This window comes from Ruditapes philippinarum, unplaced genomic scaffold, assembly GCF_026571515.1.
Source record: "Ruditapes philippinarum isolate M1 unplaced genomic scaffold, ASM2657151v2 ctg5229_1_1_1_1, whole genome shotgun sequence".
NCBI classification, from domain to species: Eukaryota; Metazoa; Mollusca; class Bivalvia; order Venerida; family Veneridae; genus Ruditapes; species Ruditapes philippinarum.
In genome coordinates, this window is record NW_026864426.1 from 37852 (window position 1) to 53413 (window position 15562).

A 15562-nucleotide genomic window follows, 5' to 3' on the forward strand; every position below is an offset into this window, starting at 1 on the left:
GAGCGCTTTGGTAATCTCGTCACAATTATTGATATATTTGTGACACCTCGCGAAATGCTTCGTGTGTCACTTGACAAATAATTTACGAGCCGTACAGTTTTAATCATCACTTTTCTTGCACGCATTTGACTAGAAGGATCTCATAAATGATAAAAGAATTTCTTTGAGGTTTAAGGTGAAAAAATATGAAGAAATCATTTTTCGTTATACACATTTGTTTTTATTTTTATGCGGTAATAATCGGATTAAATTGCTCACTCGTCTTCGAATTGTTCTCTGAGGATGAAAAATTCGAAACTACCATTGCGAGTTTTGATACAACTTCGGCACATTCCTGCCTTATCCTCTGTAACGCAACAACTGGGTGTTTTTCGGTAAATTTCCATAAAGAAAACGAAAAGTGTCAACTGACTGATTATTATCCTCTGAGAGGGACAAGTACCGGTGTAACCGAGGCCGGCTGGAAAGTGTACTTTCGACGCTTCCCAAGTAAGTCGGTGTTTGTTTGTTTGTTTTTTGGAAGCTTCTTTACTACATCAATAATATACTGTTCATAGGTGATCTAAATTTTTATTATTTTTATTGATTTTTATTAATTGATAAATTTGATGAACTGGCGCTTAAAAAAACTCCACTGAAGGGGTCAAAAAAGCCTAAAATCGGAAAATTTGAAATCTTACGGCCGCCAAACGGAAAAAAAATGTGAAAATCATACTAAAAAAGTATGCTCAGAATTAAATTGAAAATCGATATTTGGTGCGATTTCACGGTTAAATGTTTTTTTACAAAAAAAACGGAGTGGGCGAATGATCTGAAATTATACATCCAAGTTATTGGTATAGATCTACAACAAATGGTAAAAAGATTTAGAAAATTATTAAAAGTCCACTCACAAGCTGACTAAAGTTACATCTATTTTTTTCTAAAGATGAACGTTTTAGGGACTGGTTTTAAACCAGATTGGTCTAGTCAGATTAAAAAAAATTAAACTTGAATATTGAACACTATTACTGTTATTGGTATTTTTTTTCGGGAAAAGGTAATTGTTTATTGTGAATTTTGATATTTATGCCTAGCAACCTAAAAAGAAAAAAATAGGTCAATATTAAAGCGTTTATCATGTAAAAAATATTAGGATATTGCCACGTGTTCATAAAGAAATATTACTTAGGACAATGTCCGTTTTTGTTATAGGAAAAAAACAGGACCAATGACAAAATAATTGATGATTTATTTTCATTACTGAGACTAAAGTCTTATCTATGCCTCCATGAAAATTTTATTTAATGTTAAAACAGCTAGTCTGCTTATGAGAGATTAATTGCCCTGAGAAATTTGTTATACAGATATGGTTTTGAATTTGTTTGGTTGAACCAAACTATAGGTGATATTGATATCAATGCAGTTTTGTATTATTTTAAACAAACGCGTGCAAACTATGTTAAACACCGAGAGATATTTGTCGATCAAAACTATAATGTTAAGTTAGAAAAGCATTTGATTTGCAAAATTTCGTTGTTTAAGTCATGTTTTTATTGAAATTGGTTGTCATCTTGGTTTTCCAAGTGAATAGCGTATATTGTCAGTATTGTTATATTAACTTTACTGAAGATGAATTTCATGTATTTTTTAACAATATTTACTAAGCTGATAAAACGGTAGATGTGAATATGAATTTGTATCTTTTTGTAATGAATTGTTCTAATGATGATAAAATAAATCGATTTTTTCTGTATATGCCATTATGAAACATGTAATATATGACACAAACTTAAAAATGCGTGATGTCATAATATATGCGTTATATATTATTAAGGCCATTTTTTACTAATAAGATAGTTGTTGTTGTTGTTTAAAAAATGAAATGTATTTGTTACGTGACGGATAATTTCTCAGAAATTGGACCTTCTAAAAAATCTTTTTTATTCAAATGTTTCAGTTTTGCTTTTTTTTTAAATTTTGTCTAAAAATGAATTAATTTCAACGCAAATAAGTTGTTTTCTGTCTTTGGTCAAGCTATTTGAATTAATCAATCGATCAACTACCGGGTATATTGAAAGACATTATTAGACTGTGAAGTGGCTGTTCAAACAAATTTAGATGAAAATTATTGGATTAAACTGTAATTGAATCAGATAATTTCAAAAATTGAAATAAATGTTATTTGATTAAAATGTATCTGCATGGAGACAATTTCAATAATTAAGATGAAAAATATTGCATTAAACTATATCTGAAAATCAGAGAATTTCAAAAATTGAGATAAATGTTATTTGACCAAACTGTATCTTAAAGGGACTCCACTAAGGTGTTGTGACTAGACGGGACTAGCAATTTTTTTCGAGATTAATATTCCATTTGATGAAGGCATTTACCAATAATTTGTGTGTAAAGTTTCAGATCATTCGTCCAATCCTTTTTTCTCAAAATAATTATTTTACTTGTGAAAAATGACAATACGCAACGCCTTTCATCGAAATTGAGTTTAGAGAGGCACATTAATACAATTTTCAATTAATTTCTAAGTATATTTCTTATTTATCTTTTGAATGTCTTTCTGTTTTATGTGCCCAATCTGTTCTAAGTAAGAAATTTAAATTTCATGTTTTAGGCTTTTTATACCTCAGTGGAGTTCCCTTAATCAGTCATTTTCAATAAATAAGGCAAAAAATATTAGATTAAACTGTATCTGAATCGGTTAATTTCAATAATATGATAAATGAGATGAAAATCATTGAATTAAACTGTATATGAATCAGACAATTTCAATAATTTTGAATCGAATGAATTTGATGATTTTTTGTGAATTTACTGATCCAAAATGAAAATTCTGCACTTCACCCGTTTATAATTTCATATTTTTCGGTTATGTTTATCTTGATATCAATTATTTGATATAGTATTCATAAATTTAGATGTATTGTTTCTGTTTTGTGTATGTTTTATGAATGTGCTATGGTATCTCATTGTATATTGAACTCAATCAATCAATTAATCAGTCATTCAATCAATCGATCAATCATTCAATTGTAGATGTCAACCTTCTGGACGGTGCAGTGGCGTGGCAATCCTTATCGGGTGGTACGAGTGCCGAAAAGGCAATAGATGGCGTGACGACAAGCTTTGCCACTATCACCACTTCCTGTTTCTACCAGGAGACGGGTAATTCATACTGGGCAGTGGAATTTGGTACAGCCGGTCTCGTTAAAGAAGTAGACTTATATCTCTACAGTCTAGATTCATGTGAATATATTTATTATTATCACATAAACCGCGTCGCAGGAGTGTAATAAAGCCATTTAATAAAAACGATATTACACTAGTCAATATTACACTAGTTTATTACATGTTTTGCAGTAGATTACTGAATTATAACGGTAAATTATATTCTGATAATTTCACAGTAATGATTACCAAATATAATTTCACAGTAGCCGAACTATATTTGGCGTAAAAATAAAATATTTATCATTAATGAATGTTTTTTCAGCGGAAATGTAGTCAATCATAATAAAAAATGTACGTGATAACTGTAGTTCGTAAATATTTACGAACGTTGTGCTGAAAAACATCTAAAATCTAAAAATAATCATGGAATTATATTTTGCTTCAACATTGTGACGTCATTATTTGATGACGTCATGAAGATAAGAGCATGACGTTACGCGGCAAAAATCAGTAAAATGGTGTAAAAATCGTTAAAAAATCATGAAATAAACAGAAAATTTGTTTGTTTTACATGTGAGATCAAATAATATTTCACTCGTGAACCCCAGCTATTATATTTTCACTCGTGGCTACGCCACTCGTGGAAAATATTGCATCTGGTGTTCACTCGGTGAAATATTTTTCGATCTTACACTGAAACAAACAAATATCCTCTATGTAATAACACTTTGACGTCACGTAATTTGCGCTATAAACATAGCGTTAAAGCGCGCTAATGTTAGCGTTACACTATCGGCGCGTCAAAGAAAAATGACTCTTGTTAACAGTTTACCGTTCTTATTTTATATATGTGATAAATAGAACATTATATTCGTGTAGATTCAATACTAAATTTATTGAACTCGTTGAATAAAACAATATTATGCTCGCCAGAGGCTCGCATAATATGATTTTATTCAACTCGTTCAATAAATTTAGTATTAAACCTACACTCATTCAATATCCTCTATTTATTGTTAACGTTACATTTTATTATCTATTGATTCGTACGCTAAACGGCCAAATACATATAAATATATACATTTGTCGAAATCTGTAATTGTAATAGTAAAAAATGTAATTGACCTAACATGTTATCTAAAAATCATCGCATTTGCTCAAAATATTTGACTTGACTGGTTTCTTTTTTGTTCAATAAATTCCAGAATAAAATATAGATCTTTTGAGGAAAAGAATAATGGCAACTTGCTGCATAACTTATATCTTGTAGAAAGTAGAATATTACGCTGTATACAAGTTATAGAATGTAACTGTAAAATGTACGATATTGTATCTTTATTATAGATTACCGAAACACTGGTTTTACAGTCAGTGTAGCTACAACCCGTAATGATGTCATTAATGACGTAGGAACAGTCTGCGGAACCTACTTTGGTCCTGAAGTCAGCACAGCGCCATTTAAGTTAACGATGGTGTGTGAAAATGCGATTTACGGAAAGTTTCTAAAAGTCCAACACACAAACGGTAATTTCATGCAACTTTGCGAAGTTGTTGTTCGCACGCCGTTCAACTAAGGAGAAGGTTAAACACAGTTCTGCTTTGTATTTGTGCACAATGTCCTAGTAATAATAATATACATAAATAAGTACATGTTTTAAGATAAGGAGGGGAATATCCGCCGGAAGTATATTATCTTGATCACATGTTTATATCTAAATACTACTACTTATCCCATGTATGTTGATTGCATACTGATTTATTGTTTTGCATACGAAAACGAAATGTGAATAATAAATTTCAAGCTGCATGTATACTCATGTATACGCACATTAAATTTAATTGATGCTGATTTAGCAAATTATGTGTATTTATGCTAATTACTTCTTTGCACAAGATACTTAAATATGTTATCTTTGTCTCTGATTGCATATTAGTTGCTTTTTTAGAATATGTGTATATTAATATACTTTGTTTACTTTTATGTTGCACATCGCTTCTTTTAAAATCATCAAAATTCATTAGGCCTACGCTCCTATGCGTGCCATATTAGAAAAAAAGCTTTGATCATACTGCGTGCATATCCATAAAGAGATACCCGGAAATTCCGAATGGAATGGAAAAGATATGGACTGGACATTACTATCAGTGCTCTATCATATTTATCACGGGCTGCGCAACTGGGTCTTGTTTGCAATATGTCATATAGACTAATTATACAGCAAATTCATGAATATTTATTATTTAAAAACCCACCTGTGAAGAACACATTTTATCCACAACACTTGACCATCTATTTTAATAAAAAAGAGTTCTTCCACGCCATATGATGTCAGATTTAACGTCAATAAACTGTCAAATGAGGTCAGGAAAATTACTTCTAAACAAAATGTAGTTCAACATATTTTTATTAATTTCCGTCTTTTTATTAGCATGTTAGAATGGAAATAGATATTAATGTTTCTTACATTGTAGTAATACTACAATAACGCACGGTCTGTCGTGCAAATGCTTTGTAATAATAACGGCCTTCGTGATTTTATTCATACACATAACCGTTAATTATTCTACAAAAATTCACTCAAAAATGATATCTATTTCCTACCGCAACAAATTGTTTAAAATGTATATGGTCTATGTTTTGATGTATAACGAGAGACGTATGTAAATGTATATGTTAAATAAAATTGTGTTCGTCTTCAGCCTGATTTTGTTTTAGCTTTTAATTTTCCAATGGGAATAAAAATTTCCAAATTCCAATGTAAAATAAGTATGTACTTGAGCATGCTTTTATACCGAATAAAGCATGCTTTTATACCGAATAAATAGTTTCGTTGTCTTATCATAAAATAAAATGGGCAATTGAAACCAGTTAATGGTATGGTTATTTCAAGGAAATATTTAATCAAAGGGTCTGGCGTACTAACAATAAGGCAGCCCGGAACGATTACCACATCATATCATAATATGATATGATAAATTATGATATTGCATCGTATCGCATCGTATCATTATATTATATATTAAATTATGTATTGTTTTGTATTGACGTATTGTGTTGTATTGTATCGTATCGTATTATAATATTATATTATATTATTTTATAGTATATCATATAATATCATATTATATCATATCATATTATATCCTATCATATCATATATTATATTATAACCATTTTTTGTGACTTTTAGAATGTAATTCTATGAACCAAAGATTACATGGATTTAAATCAATAAACCCATGCATAAAATAAAAAGATTAAAACAGTTTTCTGTAAGCCTCATTAGTTTTAATTAATGAAAAATGATTAAATTGAATGCACATTGTATGACTACACAAAATGCTATGTATAGAAATAGCCGGTTAAAACGAATTTATTAAAATGGATCATTATATATTAATAAAACATTTCAAAATGTAATAGCGAGAAGTAACCGGCAGATCTATGTCTCCATTAGAATTCATATGCATCAGTTATTTTTTGTATTCTAATTCTAATTAAACATTGACATGCATAACTATCATTGTACGGTTACATGGGTTGGCAAATGTTTGTTTTAATTGGAAAAAAAACATTTCCATTTACAGAATGTTTATTTTTATTTATGTAAATGTTTAGCTAGCAGATGAATAATTAATTATTTACGTCGAATAAATATGCATTTGCTTTTAACAGAAAATTTCTTTTATACAATATCATTAAGCCATTACCGCATGAGCGTTTTGTAAAAAACGACAGTTTTAGTTGAAAAACCTCCTGTTACAAGTTCTGCTTCAAATTGCTATGAATCTATAAAAGATGCTTCAATATTCATCAAACTTGGCTAAAATGTTGACTGGACCATAGCCTTTGTAACAGCATGCTCAATCTTAAATTTCCTGTTTCCATGACAACGAGGAGACGTTACAAAATTGCCAAAAATCACTAGTTTTCGTTAATTTTTTCCGTTAAAACTGATTACAAAGTGCTGCAACTTCTCAGTGGATTGAGACAGAGTCAAAGGCTTTTCAGCCGTGGTTACACGTTACCGTCTAATCAACCTGAGGCCATCTTTGTAAATAATATGTATTTACAGGCAATTTCAAATGAGTAGAGGGGAGTACATAAACTATGCTCAAATTTGAAATTAGAAAAAGAAAATATTGATATTATCTTCATAGTCTCGTTGTAAATATAAACTGTTAATTAAAACATATTTTACTTTCACCAAAAGAAGATATGTCGTGTTTAAAATTCTACCTATATGAATTCAAAATTCAATATGAATATATAGTGTCATTAAAAATACTTGACTTGTCCAGTAAAAGGGAACGCACCTTCCTATACATAGTTTATTCATTCTTTTAATATAAATATATAATTAGACATTTTCAGTAAGAATTTCATAGATTTCAATACATTTCTGTGATTAAAATATATTTCTCAAGGATGATCTTAGTATATCTTTGTATCATACTTTAGGCACCTTTCTGTTGAAAATGTGTCAGAGTTAAATCGTATACAAACACATGCACAGTGCGTTAACTGGAGTGCAGGTATTAGTTACCCGCACTGCAGAGCATGCTCATTGTTTGGCTCATTTTGTATGGGGTTTACATAGGGTGACGACGGTGAAAGGGAAAGCGATAGAAATACCATATTCAGATGCTCGTTCATTGGTTCCTTTTTTCTGGGGTCTCATATTGTGACATCAGGAAACGTGTTTTTATTTTTGACTATGATACAAAAGAGAAAGAACATCAAAACACTCGGCAATCTGATTTATAATCGGGGTGCTACGCCCCTTCGTACATTTCAGATAGCCTCGTGTTTCGATGCTCTTTATATTACTAATAAACTTGTAGATGTTAAAACTGTGTGTAGCGTTCAGTCACTAAACTTGTAACAGTTATACCAGTAGCATACCCGAAGCTTAACACTACATTTTACTGTATTTTACAATTGAAAAACAGGAATGCCAACTACATTTTTTTCTATCTTTCCGAAGAATTGTAAAACATTCTTAAATTTCACGGTTGTTTTAATAAATGACATTTTATAACACAACGGTGAAAGTCATTGGTAATAAGCAGTAGAGCATAAATATGTTATACTGAATTAAAAACGTTTTAGTTTTAAATAATTTATTATTCTATATATCGATGATGGATTTTAATTGATTGCCAATTTATCAACAATGCAATTCATATTTTTTTTAAAAAAAACCCTTAAAAACAGTAGTATGTGACACGTTTTTTTTTAAGTAACAGAACGTTACAAATACTTTGTAGATTAAATTCGAATTGTCAGGGCACGCTATTTAGTACGTATATTGATAAGACGAAACCATTGCCCCTCATTATTAAATAGTTCACGTGAAATGAATGATTTCATAAATTTTAATAAAGTAAATGTCGTCGCTTAAACATGCACGTGTCCCGGTTGGTATAAGTAATGACTGCCTTCTTAAATAAATACCATCAATAAATGACATGTAAATTAGGAGCATATTTATTAATCTCATAGGTCATAATTATGGCAACTTTCCAGCTTTACTGGTGAAGGAAAAGTTCAGATGCTCCTCCGTGCGTTATTTCAAGTACGGGCGGGCACCTGAGTAGAACGTAAACTAGCTGGGCAGCTTCCTCTCATGAGGTCAGTGTCTTGCTAGTAATCTGTGTGTTGGTATTGTATTGTGTGTGTAATTATATGGTCACACCAGTGTTATTTGTGCTGTGTCGCGACCGTAAAAAGTCTCCCCGTACATTTAATCAAACATGATATATCTTCCACCCTTGAAGATCGTTCAGCTCGACATAATTGTTGTTTATACATGTTATGTGGTATTTTTAGTTTCTTCTATTTGGCCTTTTTCAACCTTGGTTGTTCCAGTATTCCTACTTGATTACTGTCTTATAATCGTTAGAATATGTCGCCTGCTTTTTAAATTGTCTTTTGACCTCTTATCTGTGATATGCAGGCTTCATATCCCCAGGTCCCCTTTCGAAATACCATTTTATTTAGTTCTGCCCATTGTTTTCTCGTTTAGGGCACACGTGTTTAAATGTTGAATTCTACTTAAGCCGGTGCTAGGGGGTTCTGTGTGTCAGGTCTGTGTTTGAGTAGTTTCCTGTAAATCATGCTCGTTGTGTGCGTAGTGTGCTGTGAGTATTGCTTAATGTGTCAGGTCAGTGTTTGAGTAGTGTTCTGTGTGTCACGACAGTGTTTGAAGAGTGTCCTGTGTGTCAGGTCATTGTTTGAGTAGTGTCTTATCGCATTAATAAACTTGAAATTGAGTTATACAATTGAATTATCACACCTATATAGTTAACTTGTATCATAGTTTGGAGACCTTTCTGTTAAAAATGTGTCAGGGTTAAATTGTATACATATACATGCACAGTGCGTTAACTAGAGTGCGGGTATTAGTTACCCGCACTCCAGAGCATGCCCATTGATTGGCTCATTTTTGCTGGGGTTTACATATTGTGACGGCAGAGAAAGGGAAAGCGACAGAAATGTCATATTCAGATGTTCGTTCATTGGTTCATTTTTGCCGGGGTTTCATATTGTGACAACAGGGAACGTGCTTTTATGTTTGACTATGATACAAAAGAGAAAGAACACCAAAACACTCGGCAATCTGATTAATACTCGGGGGCTACGCCCCCTCGTACAAATCAGATAGCCTCGTGTTTCGGTGCTCTTTCTATTACATAGCTCTTAGGTCTTAGGTGTTTTACAATGGCTGACATTCGTGTCCTTGCTCGAGGGGTTATGATAAAGGCCTTTACACAAACGAGTAGTAAAGGGAAAATAAGTAAGACTGTTGACAGGCATTGACAATAAAGAACCGTACCAGAAAATGCCACGTTGCGTTATATAGAATCGCAGTTCTAATGTTGACAATAAGTAAGCTGTAATCAATATTTGTTGTTAATGTGAGACAAGTCTATCTAATCTAATTTTCACATGTTAAAAATATTACTGTTGGCGGAAATTAGGTGAAAAAGTATGTTTAAGCAGCAAGTCTCTAGACTCATGCGAATTTTCATAAAAATTATAAAAATTCAATATAAATTAAAGATAAAATATTTTCGAGTGAGCAAAGATAATTTATATTTTGCAAACAACACTTTCAATCCACGTGAATTACCAAATAAATGTCAAAATATGCAAAAGAACACACAACAACAACAACAAAACAGATATAATAATAATAATGACCAGATTTATAATTAAAGCGCCTTTTTCATGCAGGGCACGATCAAAGGCGCTGTACATAAGAAATAAAAGAACAATCACAAAAGAAGTATTATTGGATAAAAGGTAAAAATATAAAAGAAGATACAAAATGAAGGTAAGAAATAACATATGTGACAAGATAGATTAATTCTACCAAATGGTATCAACTCGCATTCTACGTCCACCAGGGACTCAGTTGGTTATTCGCGTGATTCCTCAACTACCAACCAGAATGATGTTGGTAATTCGGATATTGCATGCATGTTAACGGTTCACAAATGTTTCGGTTATATAACAAGATATGTGTTTTCTATAATATGGTAACACCCCTTCACTATAAATCGACCAAGGGACACAGTTGGTTATTCGCGTGAATCCACAATTACCTACCAGAAGGTAGTTGGTAATTCGAACTTTGCATGTTTACCTCTCAAACAGGAGCACATATGACGGATATATAGCAAGAAAGATGTATTCTTCAACATTGAAACTCCCTGTCTCCCTATGTCCTCCATGGGAATCAGTTGTTTTTTCGCCTGAATACAAAAATTCTGGTAACAAAGTGATCCCTCGGAAGCATTAATCACAACAAAATTAAAAGAGAATTGCAGACTCGGTTTGATTGAGTCTGTACATGAAGGATAATGAATACGTGCAACATCCCTCACGCCCCCTAGCACCGGCTTGAGCGGTACTCAATTCTCAACACTTAATAGTGCTGGCATCAATGATCCCGAAGGACCAGAAAATATAACAACACTGGGCAACTTTTTACAGCTGCCACACAGCACTTGACACCTGCTGTTGTGAAGTATAAAAATTCTGGTAACAAAGTGATCCCTCGGAAGCATTAATCACAACAAAATTACAAGAGAATTGCAGACTCGGTTTGAATGAGTCTGTACATAAAGGATAATGAATACGTGCAACATCCCTCACGCCCCCTAGCACCGGCTTGAGCGATACTCAATTCTACAAAACTACATACTTGAAGGTAGTTGGTAATTCGGATATTACATATATTCCTCTGAAAACAAAGTATTTTTCTGAAACAAATGTTACGGTTATATAACTAAAAATGTGTTTTCTATAATAAGGTAACATCCCTTCACCATAAATCGACCAGGGGACTGGTATATTGAATATTAAATGCAACTTAAAAGGTTGGATATCGAACTTTTTGAAAACTTGTTTACCGTGTTATATATTTTGCATTTTTCACTAGAATATTGCAGAAAGAAGTGATACTGGTAAGATTCTACGAATACCGGGTATAATGTTGCACAACAACCTTTATTCTAATTTAGAAAGTCATAATCAATAGAGGCTTTATTTTCAGGCGATAACGCATTGTCATGATCATTATTAAAATTATAATATATGTTTGACAAAAACAATGCATTATTACAACAAAACAACGCATTATATTACTAAATCAACACATTATTTCAACAGAACAACGCATTATTTCAACAAAATTACACATCATTTCAACAAAACAACGCATTATTATAACAAAACAACGCATTATATCACCAACACAACACACTATTGCAACATAATAACAGATTATTTCAACAAAACAACACATTATTTCAACAAGACAACGCATTATTGCGACAGAACAACGCATTATTTCATAAAAACAACACATTCTTTCACACACAAAAAAACACATTCATTTCAACAAAACAACACATTTTTTCAAGAAAACAACGCATTATTTCTACAAAACGAAACATAATTTTAAGCAATATAAAAATTGAAGTAGACACATTAAAAAACTTACAGATAGATATATTATTAGATCTAGAAATAAATTATTTTTTCAAAATCGATGAATGAAATTAATATAGATTTTCATAAATTAAGTATATTTCAATAAAATTACACTGTTTACTTTGCAACTAGTCTGCTGATTCGAAAATAGAAAGTCACTGTAGGAACAAAATTAAATCATGAAAATTTGATGATGCTGGTTTCGGATACCAACTGAACAATAAAGTGGATTGGTTTACAATGGGCACATTTTCTAAAAGTACTTCAAATATTGATAAACAAACCAATAGAAACGGATATTCTGAGGCCTATGTCATATTTGCCAACAACATCCATATATAATTCTTTTGTGTTTTGTTGTTATGTCTGACGCTAACTAGACTACTTTCAATCTAATTAGGCTATTCATTGTATTACAGACCTTCCAATAAAGACAAATTCGCTTTAACCTCGACCTTCTATTTAAATATTACCATATAGCAACAGTTAATGTATACATCATGCGAAATAGTCATGGTAGCACCAATGATACACTTGTCATGTTAAAATTGTCATGATAGCTTGCTTTTAAATATTTCAACTGTTGATGTAAGCACTTTTAAACAAACTTTGATATACAAACAGGAAAACTAACAGAACAGTGTACAAAAGAGGTGCTAGTGACGTCACAGCTAATGACGTTATTAAACGAAGTCTACAGTTACACTGTGTTGGTGTAGTCACCATTGTATTTTCCATTTATGACATCACCGACACACAAAAGTCTTAAAATGTTTGCGCTAGTCTCTGTAAAGAAAACTGTATTCTAGAATATTTACAAGTTCATTACTAGTACAATCAATATAACTTTTAGGGTAGAACTAATTCACTCTGCACGTTAGAGTATGATGCCATTTACATTTGTACAAAAGTAATAATTTTTGCAGAAGGCATTTTCTTACAATAAAAGTTTGGTGCCACCATACGTCACATATTTCCAAACAACTTCATAGTTATTTTTGCGTGACGGTAAAGTTTTTAATTTTCGTTCAGAGCAATAAGAAAAATTAGTTCTTGAAATAGTGTTTTTTTTTAAATTTATAAAATTAAGGCAAACTCTATTTTTATTTCTCTCTTAGTTATCAGACCTGATAGTGTTTGAAATTATTTTTGTCCAATATAATTTTAGTATTTCAAATGAATCTTTTATTAACACTAATACATACTTAACCTTTACTTTAGGTTTTATTAAAAGTACTTTTAAAAGACTCGCTAAATAAGAGTTTTCAATTTTTCTCCATCCTTCCCCCTCTAATCCCCAGTAAAAATGGAATATTTTGGGTTTCACATACCGACATTATTTATAATGGATGGTAATTTTTCTTTCTCAATGCATGGATAGTATGCTTTTGTCAACTGATTAATTACATACTGCTTATTTCTCTTAAATTCTGAAAAAGTGAAAAAAAAAAACGTTTTCATTATTGCACAGGGCAGAAAATCAAATATTTAAACATTTTATAAGTAGGATAACAAACAAATTGAAAAACAGTTATAATACGTTTTATTGTGAATATAAATGTTCTTGATGTTAATCAAATTGATTTTCAAACTTTCAAACCAATATAATTCAAGTTTAATATAAAATAACATTTTAATCATAAATAATTGCGTATTACGAACAAACCATTTCTTTAGGCCCTGGATTTGCTATGTTCGAGAGACACTGGCTATGAAACAACGACAGCTTAAAAAACATGGGAGTGTCTTTTAAAGTTTAATTTTATGATCAAAGAATACATGGATTTAAATCAATTACATCACAACCAATTCATAAAAAATAAAGTTTTCTTTCAGTCTCATTGGTTTTAATGGGAAATGATTAAATTGCATGCACATTGTATGAATACATAAAATGCTATGTTTAGAAATAGTCTGTTAAAACGAAATAATTAAAATGGATCTGTAAATTGGTAATTTATTACTTAATTTCAAAAGAGATATTAGAATTACATATACAAAATGTATTAATAAAACATTTCAAAATGAAATAGCGTGAAGAAACCAGTAGGTCTATGTTTCCATTAGAATTCATATACATCAGTGACTCTTTATATTTTATTTATACACTTTAACTGGAACATGGATTGTTACCTGGGTTGGCAAATGTTTGTTTTAATTGAAAAAAAAAAACGTTTCCATTTGCAGAATGTTTATTTTTATTTATGTAAATGTTTAGTTAGCAGATTAATAATTAATGATTTACGTCGAATAATTATGCGTTTGCTTTTAGCAGAAACTATTTTTTTACAATATCATTCACCCATTACTGCATAAGCATTTTGTGAAAAATGACTGTTTACGTTGAAAAACCTCCTGTTTCAAGTTCAATTTGCTATGAATCTATAAAAGATGCTTCAATATTCATTCATACTTGGCACTAATGTTGACTGGACCACAGCCTTTGTAACAGCATGGTCAATCTTAAATTTCCTGTTACCATGGCTACGAAGAGACATAACAAAATTGCCAAAAAATCACTAGATTGCGTTCATTTTTTCCATTAAAATGATTTCAAAGTGCTGCAACTTCTCAATGGATAAGGCTTTTCTGCCTTGGTTACACGTTACCTTCTGATCGACCTGAGGCCATCATTGTTAATAATGTGTATTTACAGGCAAAAAATATATATTTCAAATGAGTAGAGGGGAGTACATAAACTATGCTCAAATTTGACATTAGAAAAAGAAAATATTGATATTATCTTCATAGTCTCGTTGTAAATATAAACTGTTAATTAAAACATATTTACATTCACTCAAAGTAAATATGTCGTGTTTAAAATTCTACCCACTATAGGTGGTCACAATATGAATATATAGTGTCCAGTAAAAGGGAATGCACCTTCCTATACATAATATATTCATTCTTTTATTCAAATTAGACATATTCGGTAGAAATTTCATAGATTCCAATATATCTGTGATTAATTATTTTCTCAAAGATGATCATAGTATATCTTCTTCTACCTGATTCTCATAAATGTTCCTTTCATTTGAAAAAGGGAAAGTCCACTAGCTTTTTTAGAAGCATCTGTTAATTGATTTATTTGGGAGGTCAATCTACTATTTTAATGACTTAATCTGACGGATAAGATAATTTCATTTGAATATGTTTACATTGCGAAATTATCCAGTTCGCTATTTATTTTACATATCGCGACATTTAATTTTTGATAATCAAACACATTATTATCGGAATGTTCGTCTATTATGGCCGACAAAAAGGCTCGAGAAGTTGCAATTGCCCTTTCACAAAATCTGATTTCATTCCATAAGGGCGTCGCGCTTCGGCGCGGACGCCAAAAATAATGTCGGTGCTTAAACATGCATGTGTCCCGGTTGGTATAGG

The 15562-nt window shown here is 31.3% G+C and overlaps 1 protein-coding gene across 1 annotated transcript; it reads left to right on the forward strand.

Annotated features, from left to right (window-relative positions):
- LOC132725524 (uncharacterized) lies at window positions 1-5860 on the forward strand. Its single transcript, XM_060710660.1, has 3 exons — window positions 1-489; window positions 3034-3243; window positions 4513-5860. Exons 1-3 carry the CDS (start codon window positions 186-188, stop codon window positions 4740-4742), a joined length of 744 nt encoding a protein of 247 aa, XP_060566643.1. The 5' UTR covers window positions 1-185; the 3' UTR covers window positions 4743-5860.
- The last annotated feature ends 9702 nt before the right edge of the window (window positions 5861-15562 follow it).